The sequence below is a fragment of the Schistosoma haematobium genome, chromosome 1 (genome assembly GCF_000699445.3).
Source record: "Schistosoma haematobium chromosome 1, whole genome shotgun sequence".
In the NCBI taxonomy this organism is placed as follows: Eukaryota; Metazoa; Platyhelminthes; class Trematoda; order Strigeidida; family Schistosomatidae; genus Schistosoma; species Schistosoma haematobium.
In genome coordinates, this window is record NC_067196.1 from 19951232 (window position 1) to 19966294 (window position 15063).

Here is a 15063-nt window from a genome sequence, read left to right on the forward strand (position 1 = left end):
AATATCCTGTATTCGTCTGAGATAAAACCTTGTTCTTACAAAATGATACCATTGTTTATCTCCCAGTTAGTTAGCGAATTCAGTTACTTCATTTAAATTATAGCAATCTTATTGAGCACATTTTTAAATCTCTCTATCCATTCTAGTAAAAGATTAGAATTTTGGTATTTAACCCCCTACTTTAAATATGGTTTTGTTTGCTCTAAATCTTTAAAAGGTGGATTAAAATAACTACATTCCACTACAGATTCGTGTTATACGGAAGGTGATAATATAGAGTAGTTGTATCATTATTTCTACATTCATTTTATTTCTTTTTCATATCTAATTCATTATTAACTAGCTCCACAATGTGCTGGATGCAAACAATTGGTAATGGATCGAACTATTCTACAAGTTCTTAATCAGAGTTGGCATGTAAACTGTTTGAAATGTATGGATTGTGGTACTTCATTATCAGAGAAATGTTTTGTACGAACAGATGAACTGTACTGTAAAGAAGACTTCTTTCGGTAAGTTAGCGATTATATATATATATATATATATATATATATATATATATACATATTTGTTATTCATACGAAAACTATCTACATTTAGAAATACATTTTTAGGTTATCCACACATCAATCAAACGAACGAATACTTGATAGTTATCTTTAATGAATTACCATCGAGTGGATTACACCATAATGTTGAATCATTCAGATTAGTGATTATACACTAAAAAAGTCGACCCAATATTGATTTATCCAGTATTGATAACCACATAATATTATTCTACTACTGAATATCATTTTCTGTTGTAAACTAAATACCTTTTAATAGCTAAGATCAGGAGTCAACTGAAGCTAGACCACTGTGGAAAACCTGGAAGCACTGGACGACCGTTTCGTCTGTAAATCACTGATGACAATGGTGAATGTGTCACTCAATCTCATCGACTAGTTAGTTAGACATTAACAACGTTGGATGCCGGCCTAGTGGTCTAATCCTTAAGCGCTTGCGCGCGAGATCGATAGATCCTGGGATGCGTACTGCTGAGGAATCCCACAATAGGACGAAACGGCTGTCCGGCGCTTACAGGTTTTCCATGGTGATCTAGCTTCAATTGACTCATGATCTTAACTATTGAAATTAACATAATATTCATCAAACCTCTTCTGATATAAATACCTTTTGCTCTATCAAATAAAATTTACTTATCATATACATTAACAACTACATGAAGAAATGTTAAACAGAGTTTTTTTTAAAAAATGGCACTTAATTAAAAAAAAATTAATATTAATACGAATATTCGTCAAGATTAGAACGAATAGTTTGACAATGATTGGGTACCGTGTATAGAGAAGTCATTATATGTGAAAATTATATTTGAATTAATCTCAGTGATTGAAATTTAAAATAATTCCAACGTTTCGTCCAGTAAACTTTTCTGAACTTCTTCAGGATAATAATCAACCAGGATTATTACCCTCAATGAATGAATATTAATGCTCCTTTTTTTCTCTCCTATAATCGATTATTTGTCAGTTGTGTTAGTATAGTAGAATTTGCAACAACAACAACAAAAACACAACAAAAATTGTAGGTTTAATCAGTCACAATTATTTATTAGCTGTTTTCAATTGTCAATTAAATTAAATTACACTTATTTAAATATGTCTGTGTATATCATTTTTATTATGTGAATGTAAAATAAATCATTTTAAAACAAGTAGATAAATGATATGAACATTGTACTTCATACTTAAACATTATTATTAGTAGTATTGTTATTAACATTTCTTTCATTTTTGTACACTACCACTAGCACTATTACTACTATTACTACTAATAATAATAATAATGATATATGAACAGGGAACTAAGAATGAAAGAGGAATATTTACACTGAAAATAGAAATAAATAGTTTTATCACTTTGTAGGCATAATTCATTTACTCCTCAAAATCTATTCGAACATTAACTAAATTGGGATTATATTCTTTGAGGTGTTTTTTAGTATTATTATTGTTCAGAGAGAGATATTTTTTTTTTCTAATTAACTAAATGGTGTTTATCCATTAGATTGAAAAAGAAAGGAATGGATTTGTTTTGTTTGTCTGTTTTTTTTGTGTGTGTATGTATGTGTGTGAACATTTTTCATTCATTAATTTTTCTCGAATTTTTACTTCATTCTTTTATTTATTTATCTATCAACAACCCCCTTTCATTAGAGATTTCAGTCTTCACTTAACTAACTATTCGTTAATTATACCGGCCTCCCCCTTCCCTCCTTCCCTCCCTCCCTCATCGATAAATACAGACACACATGTAGATTATTTTGTTAGAATAAGACAGAAATTTCAGTAGTTTGTTTTCTTGACAGATAAACGCGACATTTTATTCATGCTCATTGTATTTATTATCAATATTATTATTAGTATTATTCATATTTGTTATTATTGTGGTGAAAAAAAGAAGAAGAAAACAATTCCAGACTAAATAAGGTGTCATGAAATTTATTAGATACAAGTTGTCTGTTATTTTTATAATTTTGGCATGAATAGAAAGCTTATTGATAATCTTTTACAATACAAACTAACTCAAATAAGGTGAGTTTTCTCATGTTTCTCATGTCAATATAAGAATATTAAAAATAATGATGAGATAAAGTTAATAAGTTAATGTATTATAGGTCTTAAATTATAAGATAGATTAGATTAATCCATATACATTATTAACCTTTATTCACGTGTTCATTTTATTATAAAAACATTTTGCCTTGTTGTCTTATAACACATATTGCTGTATATTTTTTTCCTTGATATATAATAATTACTATTTAAATGGTTTAGGGTCATATTCAGTTAGTTAATAGTGATCTTGATTACACACACTATTGTAAGATTCATTGAAAAAAATCATATTTTCTGAAAAATAAATTAATTTACAGATCAATAATTATTAGTAGTTAGACGGATACTTTTAAATCGATCAATCAAATTTTCTTGATAATCAGCTTAATTTCAGTTTTTCTTCGAATTCAATACCGTGGTAAATAAATATCATCAGTATGTGGTCGTGGGGATTGTCAAGTTTTTGATTGAGATTATGAATCAGTCTAGTCATGTTCTCTACAAACTTGAGATCTATCATTTATAGAATTCATGATTATCCCCAAAGCATGTTGATAAATATCACTTTCATAGGAGGAGTCAGTATGGCAATCACATTATTAAGTTGTCTTGGAAGCAAAAATGTTTCGATATATTAATGTTTTTTTTTCTTGAATCGAATTAACTCCAAGTGCTTGTTTCTGTTATAGAATAGTCATCAAGTACTTCTTCTTTGAATAGCATTTCATTGAACCGTTTATCTATGATCAACAGAAATGAATTATAACGTTTATGCAAGCCAGAAGTAAAAAAGACTATATTTAACCATGATCTTGGTAAAACAGCTAACATAAATGGTAAATTCTCCTCTATATTACTCATTAATCAAAGCAGATATCTATTTGTAATTTTATAAATGATATTAATTTTCTTTAATTATTTAGTCGCTTTGGAACAAAATGTGCAGGTTGTGATAAAGGTATTCCACCAATGGAAGTTGTTCGGACAGCTCAAGAAAATGTATATCACTTAGATTGTTTTTCATGTGTCAGCTGTGCTCGTATGTTAAATACAGGCGATGAATTCTATCTATTACGTGATCGAAAACTAATGTGCAAGTCAGATTTTGAAACTGCTAAAGCTCGAGGTAAAAAATATTTTTTGATAAAAATCTAAAAATAATAAAATAATTTCAGGTAAAAATTTTTAATAGTTGAGATCATGAGTCAATCAAAGCTAGACCACCATGGAAAACCTGGAAGCGAATGCTCACTAGTGACTGGCTTCAAGAGGTATTTCCTAGAGTTCTAGTGAGAAGCAGTGAGCAGTAGAGTTCAACCGGGTCTGTTGTGAGATAGTAACTCACAAAAGAAAATGGTGGGTTTGTCACTCAATTTCGTCGATTAGTTGAAGTTAGACATTGAAACTGTTGGATGGCAGCCGGATCAGTGGTCTAGTGGTTAAGCGTTCGCGGGCGAGACTAATAGATCCTGGGTTCGGATCTCGTGAGGCGGGACTGTGGATACACACTGCTGAGGAATCCCACAATAGAACGAAACGGCCATCCAGTGCTTCCAGGTTTTCCATGGTGGTCTAGCTTCAACTGACTCATGATCTAAACTATTTAAATTAACATAATATTCCAAAAAAACCTGATAAAAAAATTTTGTAGTAATTTATCTATATGAAGATACTTCTAATGGTTTGTTACCATGATACTCGTGGACAGTTAGGTAATTAGGTTTACACTTTTAAAAAAGTCAGATTACATCCATGTTGTGGATTTCTAATTTCTTATACTGTCAGAAAAGTTGATTTGACCATATGTTCTTCGTTCAGTCTTAATCCGGTATTTTTATGTTTCATCATCCCATACTAGGATGAAATGGCCGTCCAGTGCTTCCAGGTATTCCAAGGTGGTCTAGCTTCAATTGACCCATGAATTCAACTATTAAATTATATTATTTTCTTGATAAATTTACACCCTTCTGAATCATGGATAACGTCATGTATTAAATATGGGGGTATGGTATTTGAGATTAACTTCTGGGATGGTGGAGAGAATTCGTAGCTCAGGTGAATGATTTTGCTGGAGTTTTATTCTTTGGGCTGGATGGTTTGGTCTTAGAGCTTTCATCGTTCTTCTGAACGACATCATCAGCACAAACTTCAGATAGAAGGCCAAACCATCCATCTCAGAGAACGAAATTCCATGGAGATTAACTTTTACCAAACTTGTGAATTGTATTTAGAGGAAATGCAATGACTTTATTGTAATATTTAAAAATGTGCTTATGTATCTATATTACCATTTGATCCCTTTGAATTATAAATATACTTAACTAAGTAAATGTATTATGCTACATCTATATTTTTTAGAAGCAGAATTAGACAATGCTAATAAACGTCCTAGAACAACTATTTCAGCTAAACAACTGGAAGCACTTAAAAGAGTTTATGGTGAAAGTCCAAAACCGGTACGTCATATCAGAGAACAACTTAGTGAAGAGACTGGTTTAGATATGCGTGTAGTACAAGTATGGTTTCAAAATCGTAGGTAAGTTTAAATATTTATTAAAATTACTAACTTCAGATCATATCAAAAATCGAGAACTCAAATACCGAGTGAAAAATACTTAGGTTATTAGAAATATTATGTATAGATGTATTTCATTTATTCAAGGTAAATATATATGTCAAAACTACAATAAAATAAAAACTCCTGAATGATCATATTCCCAATGATAATAATGATGGTTATTTCAACGAGAGACCTGATGTATGTATGTAATTACTAATTTTTCAGGGATCTCGTAGAATAAAAGATAATCATTACCTTAAGTTCAAAGCTAAGAAGCTCACAACACGAAATCAATTACATATTAATGTAAACATACTGGGGTTCAGTAACCGTTGGAATAGCTCAATGGTAACTTATTTAATTATGTCAATAAGTCATGTTAGTTCAAACCTATAAAAAACTACCATTCCCCTTAAGACTGCAAATACATTTCACTCTTAAATAGTAGAAAGAAAATGTTGATTAAGGGATTTCTGTTGGCTGATTTCAACCAATCAATATCGAAAAAGTGCATTATCACTTAGCCTACATTTCCAACTGAGAGATACAGCTCTATCATTCTTAAAATCTACATAATTTAAAACCATGGTCCACACAGTAAGTAATTAGTATAGACAAGATTAATTGTGATGGTTTAGTCTCACTGGATATGGAGCTGAATATCTAATGTGGTGCTTACCTAATCTCTACCAATACTAACTTCATACTGACTAAAATGAATATAAGATGTTATGTTGAATTAGCATTAAATTGAATAACTTCGTCTTTACGGTAAGTATAACGTGGTACATAAATGTAGTAAATATATATATGATGTGCATAAGAAGTGAAAAAAAATTTGGGAAAATCATCCATTTTTTACGCTGCTTTTCTATCAATTTCATTTTTCACTCAAAACCACCTTCATTTTTACACCAACCACTGGTTAAATAAAAAAAGCACACAGAGTATTCACATCCGTTTATCTATCTATCTATCTATCTATCTATCTATCTATCTATCTATCTATCTATCTATCTATCTATCTATCTATCTATCTATCTATCTGTCTATCGTATTTATTTTACTGTCTATTTATTTTTAGTTCTATCTCCCTTTCTCTGTTCTTTTCTCTCCATTCTCTCTCTCTCTCTACTTCTATCATCATTCTAAATTTCATTTATGTGTATGTGTACGTAATAAGAAAATACAAAATATTCCCCAAGGTAAAAAAAAGAGAAGAGAAGCATTTCTGGTTGATGAAAAATAAATATTTATTTCTACTGTGGTTGTTGTATTGCTTTTTTTGTATTGGCTTTTGAATGGATGAATGGATGATGATGAGTGAATGGATTTCCAAAATTCATTCATTCATTCATGCATAGATTTTGCATTTCCACTGGAATGCATAATTCATCATATAACCACCCTTGCAAAAAATATTAAAAAAAAGAAAAACTACTTTAAAGAATTTTTAGTTATGCATGGGGTTTTCGTTTTTCTCTGTCCATTTTTCACTTATTCACATATTCAATTGTATGCGTGTGAATTCTATTTTTCTTTTCTTTTTCTTTTTTTTCTTTTTTCATTATCTACTCCAGCATATATAAATGTATATTAAGTCCTCTGTACTGTTATCGAATTATATATTTTATTTGGCTGATTATAAATAGACTTGAAAAAGTTCTTCATCTTTTACTCTGAAAAGATATTCACTTATTCCCTCAAGAGTTATATATATATATATATATATATATATATATATATATATATATAGCAGTACAGAGGAACTAATGTAAGAGATATATTGTATAATAATATCTAAATTTTATATGCCAAGAAGTTTAATTATTCTAAAAAAGGAAAGGACAATTTCACTGAGTATAACAAATCATTGTACAATTGATGAGTTCAGTATATATTATGAATGAAAACAGAACAGATTACTATTGTGAGTAGTTTAAACTGGTAGATGAATATTAATTTCATTATATTTGATGTATTTATAGGGGAGGGGGAAATGAGGAAGATTCAATGGTTTAATTTTATAAATGACTGATATAAGTAATATACATATATATTTAATATAAAGTAATATACAAATAAAATAGAAAAGTGACTAAAAGAGTTTAGATAGAAATGAAATTTTTATCATTACTAACGAAATGATTTACAGTCAGTATAATCAACATTAACTTCTGATAACTTTATTAAGTGTTTTCAAACAACGGATTCGATATTATATCTTCTACGGTAGTGGAATGGAGGATGCGTGTTTCATCCTATTTGGGACTCGTCAGCTAGATGTACCTGCATCTCAGTTTTGATGTTCACTCTGAGACTTCAACCTAGTACCGTTCGCTTAAAACGTCATCGCGTTATCCACTTAGTTACTGAGTCTTGATAGCCAATAACAATGGGAAGATACAAGTAAACAACATCAAGTGAACATAACTTTACCCTATTGCACAAGCAGGTGGCTATCAGGACTCAGTAGCCAAATGGATAACGCGATGGCGTTTGAAGAAAATTATACTGGGTTCGAGTCCCAGAGTGAACATCAACTCTGAGATTCAGGCACATCCAGCTGACGAGTCCCGAGTAAAACGAAACGCGCGTCCTCCATTCCACTGCTAGTCACTACCAATCTTTGCTTATAAGGCTTGTGACTTCAGGCAGTATCGAGGCAGTTCGCACAGGATTCACATATGCCAACAAGAGACTGATTAATTGTAGTTGTAATTAACAATGGGAAGATACAAGTGAAATAACACCAAATGAATATAAGTTTTGTATTCATTGGGATTAGTTTCCAATGAACACTTTGAGTTCACTAGTTAAAATCCTAATATACTTCTTTTCTTTCTTTTGACCCTAATTGTAATCTACATATTTGATAACTGGTCCAGCTTCATGACCAGTTAGATGGATTATATAATCTATACAAAAATAAAATCAATACAATTCATGATCTCAATCAACAACTTAACAGTCTCCATAATCCCTTACTGATAATTACCATCGGCTCACTAGTGACTAGCTTCGTGAGGGAATTCTTTGAGTTCTAGTGAGAGTCTGTGACCAGTGGAGCTAATCCATGTTAGGCACAGACAGGTATCTACCTCAGACAATGGAAGATAGTCGCATAATTTCGTGGATTGGTTGAAGTTGAACATTAACTACGTTGGATACCGGCTCAGTGGTCTAGAGGTCAAGTGTTTGCGCGCGAGATTGAAGGTCTTGGGTTCGAGTCGCGTGTGTGGGATCGTGGATTCGTACTTCTGAGGAGTCCGATACTAGAACGAACCGGCTGCTCAGTGCTTCCACGCTTTCAGTAGTGGTCTATCATTGATCGACTCATGATCTCAATCAAAGACTTGACAAGCCCCAAAACCCTTTATTGATCAATACAACTTTACCTCGATCTTGATAGATAAAACTTCTTAGCTTATACTTACTGTAATTAAGGCTTTTTAATGTAAGATAAAGTCAGAATATATGATGTAGTGACAATCTTTTGTTTGAATAGTGTGTAAACATTAAAACTAATTGGCTAAATTAATTTCAGGATTAAATGTTTTTACATCTTATTTATTAGGGCAAAAGAGAAAAGATTAAAAAAAGATGCTGGAAGGAATATCTGGTCAATTTCTGACTCTTTATTAATCAGTAGTGCAAATACAAGTACTAATAGTAATACACCTGTTTGTATGAATGAACCATACTTATTTTCAACATGTTCAAATGATTTAGATAAAAGTTCTGCACCATACTGCGGTGATAATTCAATTATACTAGATGATTCAACTAGTGGAGATGAATATCTATCTAAGGATGAATTTCAGGGTTCTGGTTCAAGTAAGTTTACTTTCACTTATACTCAAGTTTTTGAATTTAAGTGATGAAATAGTAGGATAGAAGTAAAATACCCTAGTAATCCTATCTAGTGTCTAGCTATCTACAATCTTCAACTGATTTTATTCTTATCCATCAATAGGACACAGTTTAGATAATTATTAGAAGTGTTTGTTACTCAATGAGTGTTTTCATTTAATAAGGAAACAATTTGAAGATGTTAAGTAATTCATCAGCAGTAACTATGTACAAATGTTATGTGTTTTCGAGATTTATAAGATTATCCTTGATAAGTTCAAAAAGATATAGTATAATCAAATGGTTCACTTTATGAAACTGTCCCTGAAGAAACTTTTGAAGTAATAATGAATTTCTATCGCATTCTTTCTTTTAACATAATCTGATTTATAATATGATATCTTCCTATTCTTATAGTTACATTAATTATTGTCCGTATGATAGCATAATTCGATCATTTAAAATAAATTAACAATTCAATGACAAGGAAATAAAATATCATCATTCTACAGTATCGGTAGTTGAAGTTGATATCTATTCGTTCGCACTGTTATTTATGCTGAGGAGTCCCACAATAGAATGAAACGGTCGTTCAGTGCTTCCAGGTTTTCCATGGTAGTCTAGCTTCAATTGACTCATGATCCCAACTATTGAAATTAAAATTACCTTTTTTACACTTGTCAACTTGAAAAAAATGTGGGTTTTTGACAGAAAGGTTAATTATTCTTTACATCTTTACTAATATTCTAAAGCTAGTTTAGTAAATGTAGCATCGTAATCTCTGCTAAGATAAGAATGAATTCTACTCTTTTTATAACTTTGGTGTGCGCTACTTAAGTAGTATATAACGCTAGTCAGGAATAGAATGTTTGGAAGCAGAAGGTTAAGAAGATCGAAGAAAATATAACGAGAACAGAGAATGATTGATGTGGAAACGAAAGAATAACAGAGTCTGAGACGATTGACTGATATTTTTAAAATGAAGTATTTACTGTATGGTTCTCATATTTTACTAAGAAATTCGGTAATTTTGTGTTCAAATACATTCGATTGTCCCCACTTGTATTCTCGTTCACTACATAACTACACTAAATCAGTAACAGATGGTTTCAATCGAAGATTTATTAGTTTCAAGTGAGCTCTTAGAAAAGTAACAGAGATAAAGTTTTATTGGATAGATTTTATGATCCAATATTAGATTACAAATGTTTCAGTTGGTTTATGAAATATTTTTAATATAGGGGTTATAGGTTTACGAATTCACAGAATCAATGGCTTCCAATTCAAACACTCCATATTTGTAATCTTTTTGCAAACTACTAAGTAGTTAGCTTTTGGAGATATTTATAACAATTGGACTAAGTTAATATTCGAAAAGTAACTTATGATAACAATTTTCAGTAAAAACTCTAGTGGTATTTAGATGCGGAGTTCTTGATTCCGATGAGTGTTACTTCGGTAGCCTCTACTGTTTGACTTGATTCTTCCCTTATTTTGATATAAAATGGTGTCAGATTGAAAATACTCGTTAATGTGTCACTACCAGTGACACAAACACCAGAATTTAGGAATTACCATGAAGATGTTCTCTGTTTCTTTTAAGATAACAGATATAATCCATGTTGAGACTTTCTCTGGAGTAAGAAAAAGAACTTTCAATCTATCAAGTATTCCTAAAACTATTTTTTCGTAATTCTTTACTTACATTTTGCTCATGTTTCATAATATAAAAATGTAAATTTCCATCCCCAGGTGATACAGACAGCAACTGTTCAGAGGAACCTGAAGATTTGAATCAGTCTTTAAATTTTTCTGTTGTATGCGATCCTACACATTCGAAGCATACTACAGATATACCAACCACTGAAAAGTTATCATTAAATAAAGATGAATTCCTAACTCATGACAATAAATCTGCAATTTTTCAGGCATTTTCAAAGTCTGCCTTATACGAGAACCATTCAGTTCACGATTTAGTTTCAACAAAAGCAGAACAAGTACATGATGTAAAGTTCCATGGTTCTACTCAAACATGGTTATCTACTCCACGGCCTTTTCAAAATCAAGGCTTTTCAGTTGACAATCGGTCGTTCAAACCAGATAATGATAATATTATCTTAAAACACAGTACAGAAAATATCAGTGTTTTAAATGAATCAGACAATAAAAATCATAGCATTTTACGTTTTGCATCAAATCCATTTGTTTCAAGTAGTATTAGCTTGAATAAGCAAGTTGTATCTAACAGTGAATTGTCAACAAAAGAAACATATTTACAGCCTGTTGACTTCTATCCTTATTGTCTAAATGCAAGCAGTCTTTCACAATATGGTATTCCACAATCAAGTTCATCATAAATAATCCTGCTTAAAAATTAACCCAATAATAATGGTATACCACCACACAAAATGATGTGATTCATACGATCCTTTTGTAGCTATCAGAATATATTACGGCAAACATTTTGCTTATCACTTACAAAACCAATAACAGATTATGGACACAAAAAATACAACAGTACTGAAAATCTTTTTTTTCAGTAATATTTAACAAAATGAAATTCATTATCTGAATTCAGAATTTTTGGCATATTCACGATGTATTTCACTCATCTTTGTGTTAACATCTATGCTACTTGTCTCTAAACAATATTTCATTTTGTTGGGCAATATTATTCAATTTGTTCTTATGTATAAGTATTGCTTTTAAAGAAAGACTACCCAGTTAGTTCATCATGTATCTACATCAGTTTAGATTATTATTATTTAATTTGGATTTAATAACTAAACACCACTTGTAAAATTGTTTTACAATGAATTCAAATTATGAATAAGACACTTTCATTTCAATTTAATCCTTCTAAAAAGTATGAGATAAGGTTCACACTTAAAATTCAGTTAACTTTACCTATTCAATTTTTTATTTGTATTTTAAAGTAATTTATTAGAACTTTCTTATTATTGTATCTCTAAAGTCAATTGTGTCTACTAATTGATAAGTTAACAATAAGATGGTTATCTTTTGGAGATGAAAAAAACAAACATTTAAAGTGAACAGAATCGCATTAGTTACAAGATTACATAATTTTTTTTCTAATAGAATTTGTATGGTTTGACTGTTAACTACCATTCGATTGACATTAATTTATGATTAATTCTATTTTCATGTCATACGGTTCTCAATAATAATAAAATTCTATCCCTCGAACTAGTCAAGTTTGTTTTATTTTTTTTGGGGGTGGGGTGGATCTTTAATGCCTTATTTTCATTTACCACTAAGAATCCCACAATGTTGATTATGTTTATCATTCAAATGTTATAGATACTCTAGTAAGTAACTAGGGTGAAAATCATCCCTTTAATAAAACCGTGATTAAAGTGCACAAATGATAAAAGTGACTTCTTTGTTGGATGTTTCAAGATAAGAGACTTTCTATGGTTTAAAAGGGAAATTAGGAATCATGAGAATTATGGACACAAACTTATATGAAATATTTATTGGGATGAAGTGTAGTGCACTAAAAAGCTTTTTTTTATAGTAAATTTTGACGATCAGATTACATATAAATGGTTTGCCAGTGATATAATTCATACAATCATTAGTATAGTGTTGTAGAGATTATTAAGTTCTTAGTTGAGATCATGAACCGATTGATGTTAGACTACCATTGAAAACCTGGAAGCACTGAACAGCCGTTTCGTCCTATTATGAGATTCCTCAGCAGTGCGCATACATGATCCCGCACGCAGGATTCGAACACGTAACCTTTGATCACGCGCGCGAACACTTAATCTCTAGACCACTGAGTCGGCATCCAACGTTGTTAATGTCTAACCTCAACCAATCCACGAAATTGCACGACCATCTTCCATTGTACCAAGGTAGATACCTGTCCCTACCTGACTTGGTTTAACACCATTGGATGCCGACTTGCTGGTCTAGAGGTTGAGTGTTTGATTATCAATCTTATAGTTTCATTCAACCTGTAAACCTATTTAAGTAACCACCGTAAGACTAGTCATTTCAGCACTAACAATTTTATACTATGTTACCAACATTCTTAAATTTAAACGTTCTAATTATAAAAGATGTATTTGGCTAAGAATTGACTAAGTTATTGAAAATAATATCCTTTGTTCATAATTCTGCTTCCTTTTTTTAGACTTCCCATGTTGAATAGAAATGCATGAATAATTTATCAGTCTCACTGTAATAGAAAGCAAGAACATATATACAATAATGTAAAGGCCTATTTGATTAAAAGTTTATAAATCATAAGAGTTCAACTGAATATTCCTTACTCAGAATTAAACAAACAGCAGTAATTCACAATGTTCAATGAAAATTTAAAGTTTGAAACTAAGAAACAATTACATAACTCTATGGATTATAATTTACAATAATCTGGTACACTAACATTATGCTTAAAATATAAGTGACTGAAGAAAACATACTCCGTAAATAAATAAAAAAACGACTCATCCGAACCACTTAACATTTAACTTAATGGCATGATCATTTGATTGAAAATAAGATATTAGTAACTTGATACTCTCCTTACCATATCAAGAACTATACGGATAAATTTCAAAGCAAACCTACAAAATTTAATAGTTTTACTCAGTAATTAAGATTTAATACAAAGATAGGATGTTAAATGCAATTAAACTTCAAGTTTGTTAAAAGTTGTTTGTATGTGTCTGTGGTAAATAACATAAATCATCTTCTTGTAAGTGATAAATACTAATGGTGAAGACTTAACATGTAATTCTGAATAGAAGTAAAGTGCACAATTTGTGAAGTGAGTAAACATTATCAGATTATGATTTTTATTGACTTTAACAAATTTGAATAAAAAAACTTCTAATGATATTAAAAACTTACTTACGCCTGTTATTTCTCGTGGAGGAGCATAGGCCACTCACCAGCATTCTCCATCCAACCCTGTTTTGGGCAATCCTTTCCAGTTGCTATTCATCCTTTCCATATCTGCTTCTATTTCTTGACGTAATCTGTTCTTTGGCCTTCCTCTTTTCCGTTTACCTTCAGGATTCCGAGTTAGGGATTGTCTCGTGATGCAGTTTGATGATTTGCGTAAACAGATTCCAATAAATATCGATAGTGAAAATAAAATGGTTACAGAAAAAGTGAAAGGAAATTTATAACTGAACTAAAACTCATCATTATCAATTATCGTAAAACCGAACTCATAAATTTAATCTTGATTGAAAAGCTCATGAAATAGCTAAGGTTATTGTGATAAATAAAATATGCAGAATTAATTCACCTCATTCTCTTACATCGAATTAAATTCAAGGTTAATTACAAACCACTTTCTTATCATCTTTAAATATCACTTGATCTAAGTATATGAAATACCTTAATCATATCTGCTTTCAGTAGAAAAAGATTTTAGATAAGTGGTAGTCAACTTCAATAAACTATATGATTGGGCATTTTGAAGTGGAAAATTACTTTATGTTATATTTTACTTGTTGAGTTAAAGTTACTGTCTTAATGTTTATGAAACGTTAAAAAGAATTTTAGTGACATCACAAGAGAATTTAGATACTGCATAATAAAATTAAGTAAGTTAATTAAGAAAAACCATCCATATATATGTAATATCTACATTCAGACAAGGATTTTGTGGAGATTGTAGATTGCTAGGTCCTGGGTTCAAATATGGCGGGGCAGCATCGTGGATGAGTACTGATGAGGAGTCCCATAGTAGGACAAAACGGCCGTCCAGTGCTTCTAGGTTTTCCATGGTGACCTAGCTTCAGTTGACTCATGAATTCAATTATTAAATTAATATCTGTATAGTTTATTTTATTGTTATTAAATAGATTGGTTACCTTAAAAGTAGTTTCCTAAAAGTTTATTATATAATTGTACTAAAAACACTGATTACTCTAAATTAAATCATTCATTTCATCCAAAAATAATTGAAGTTATGATCAAAGAAAAAATTTTTTTATCTGTCATGTTCTTTACAGTTGAAAGCATATTATATTGACGTTTTAT

The 15063-nt window shown here is 30.6% G+C and overlaps 1 protein-coding gene across 2 annotated transcripts; it reads left to right on the forward strand.

The window, feature by feature from the left end:
* Positions 1-375: 375 nt before the first annotated feature.
* On the forward strand, positions 376-13654 carry LHX4_1 (LIM/homeobox protein Lhx4; the record flags this gene model as incomplete). Of its 2 annotated transcripts, XM_012942122.3 has the most annotated exons (5): positions 376-512; positions 3548-3750; positions 4983-5160; positions 8762-9021; positions 10789-13654. In XM_012942122.3, 5 exons carry the CDS (start codon positions 376-378, stop codon positions 11391-11393), a joined length of 1383 nt encoding a protein of 460 aa, XP_012797576.3. In that variant the 3' UTR covers positions 11394-13654. The 2 variants fall into 2 exon arrangements, with proteins under 2 accessions (XP_012797576.3, XP_051073342.1); XM_051212342.1 differs by lacking the exon at positions 376-512 and having other exon boundaries at positions 2770-5160; positions 8762-13654.
* Positions 13655-15063: the final 1409 nt, after the last annotated feature.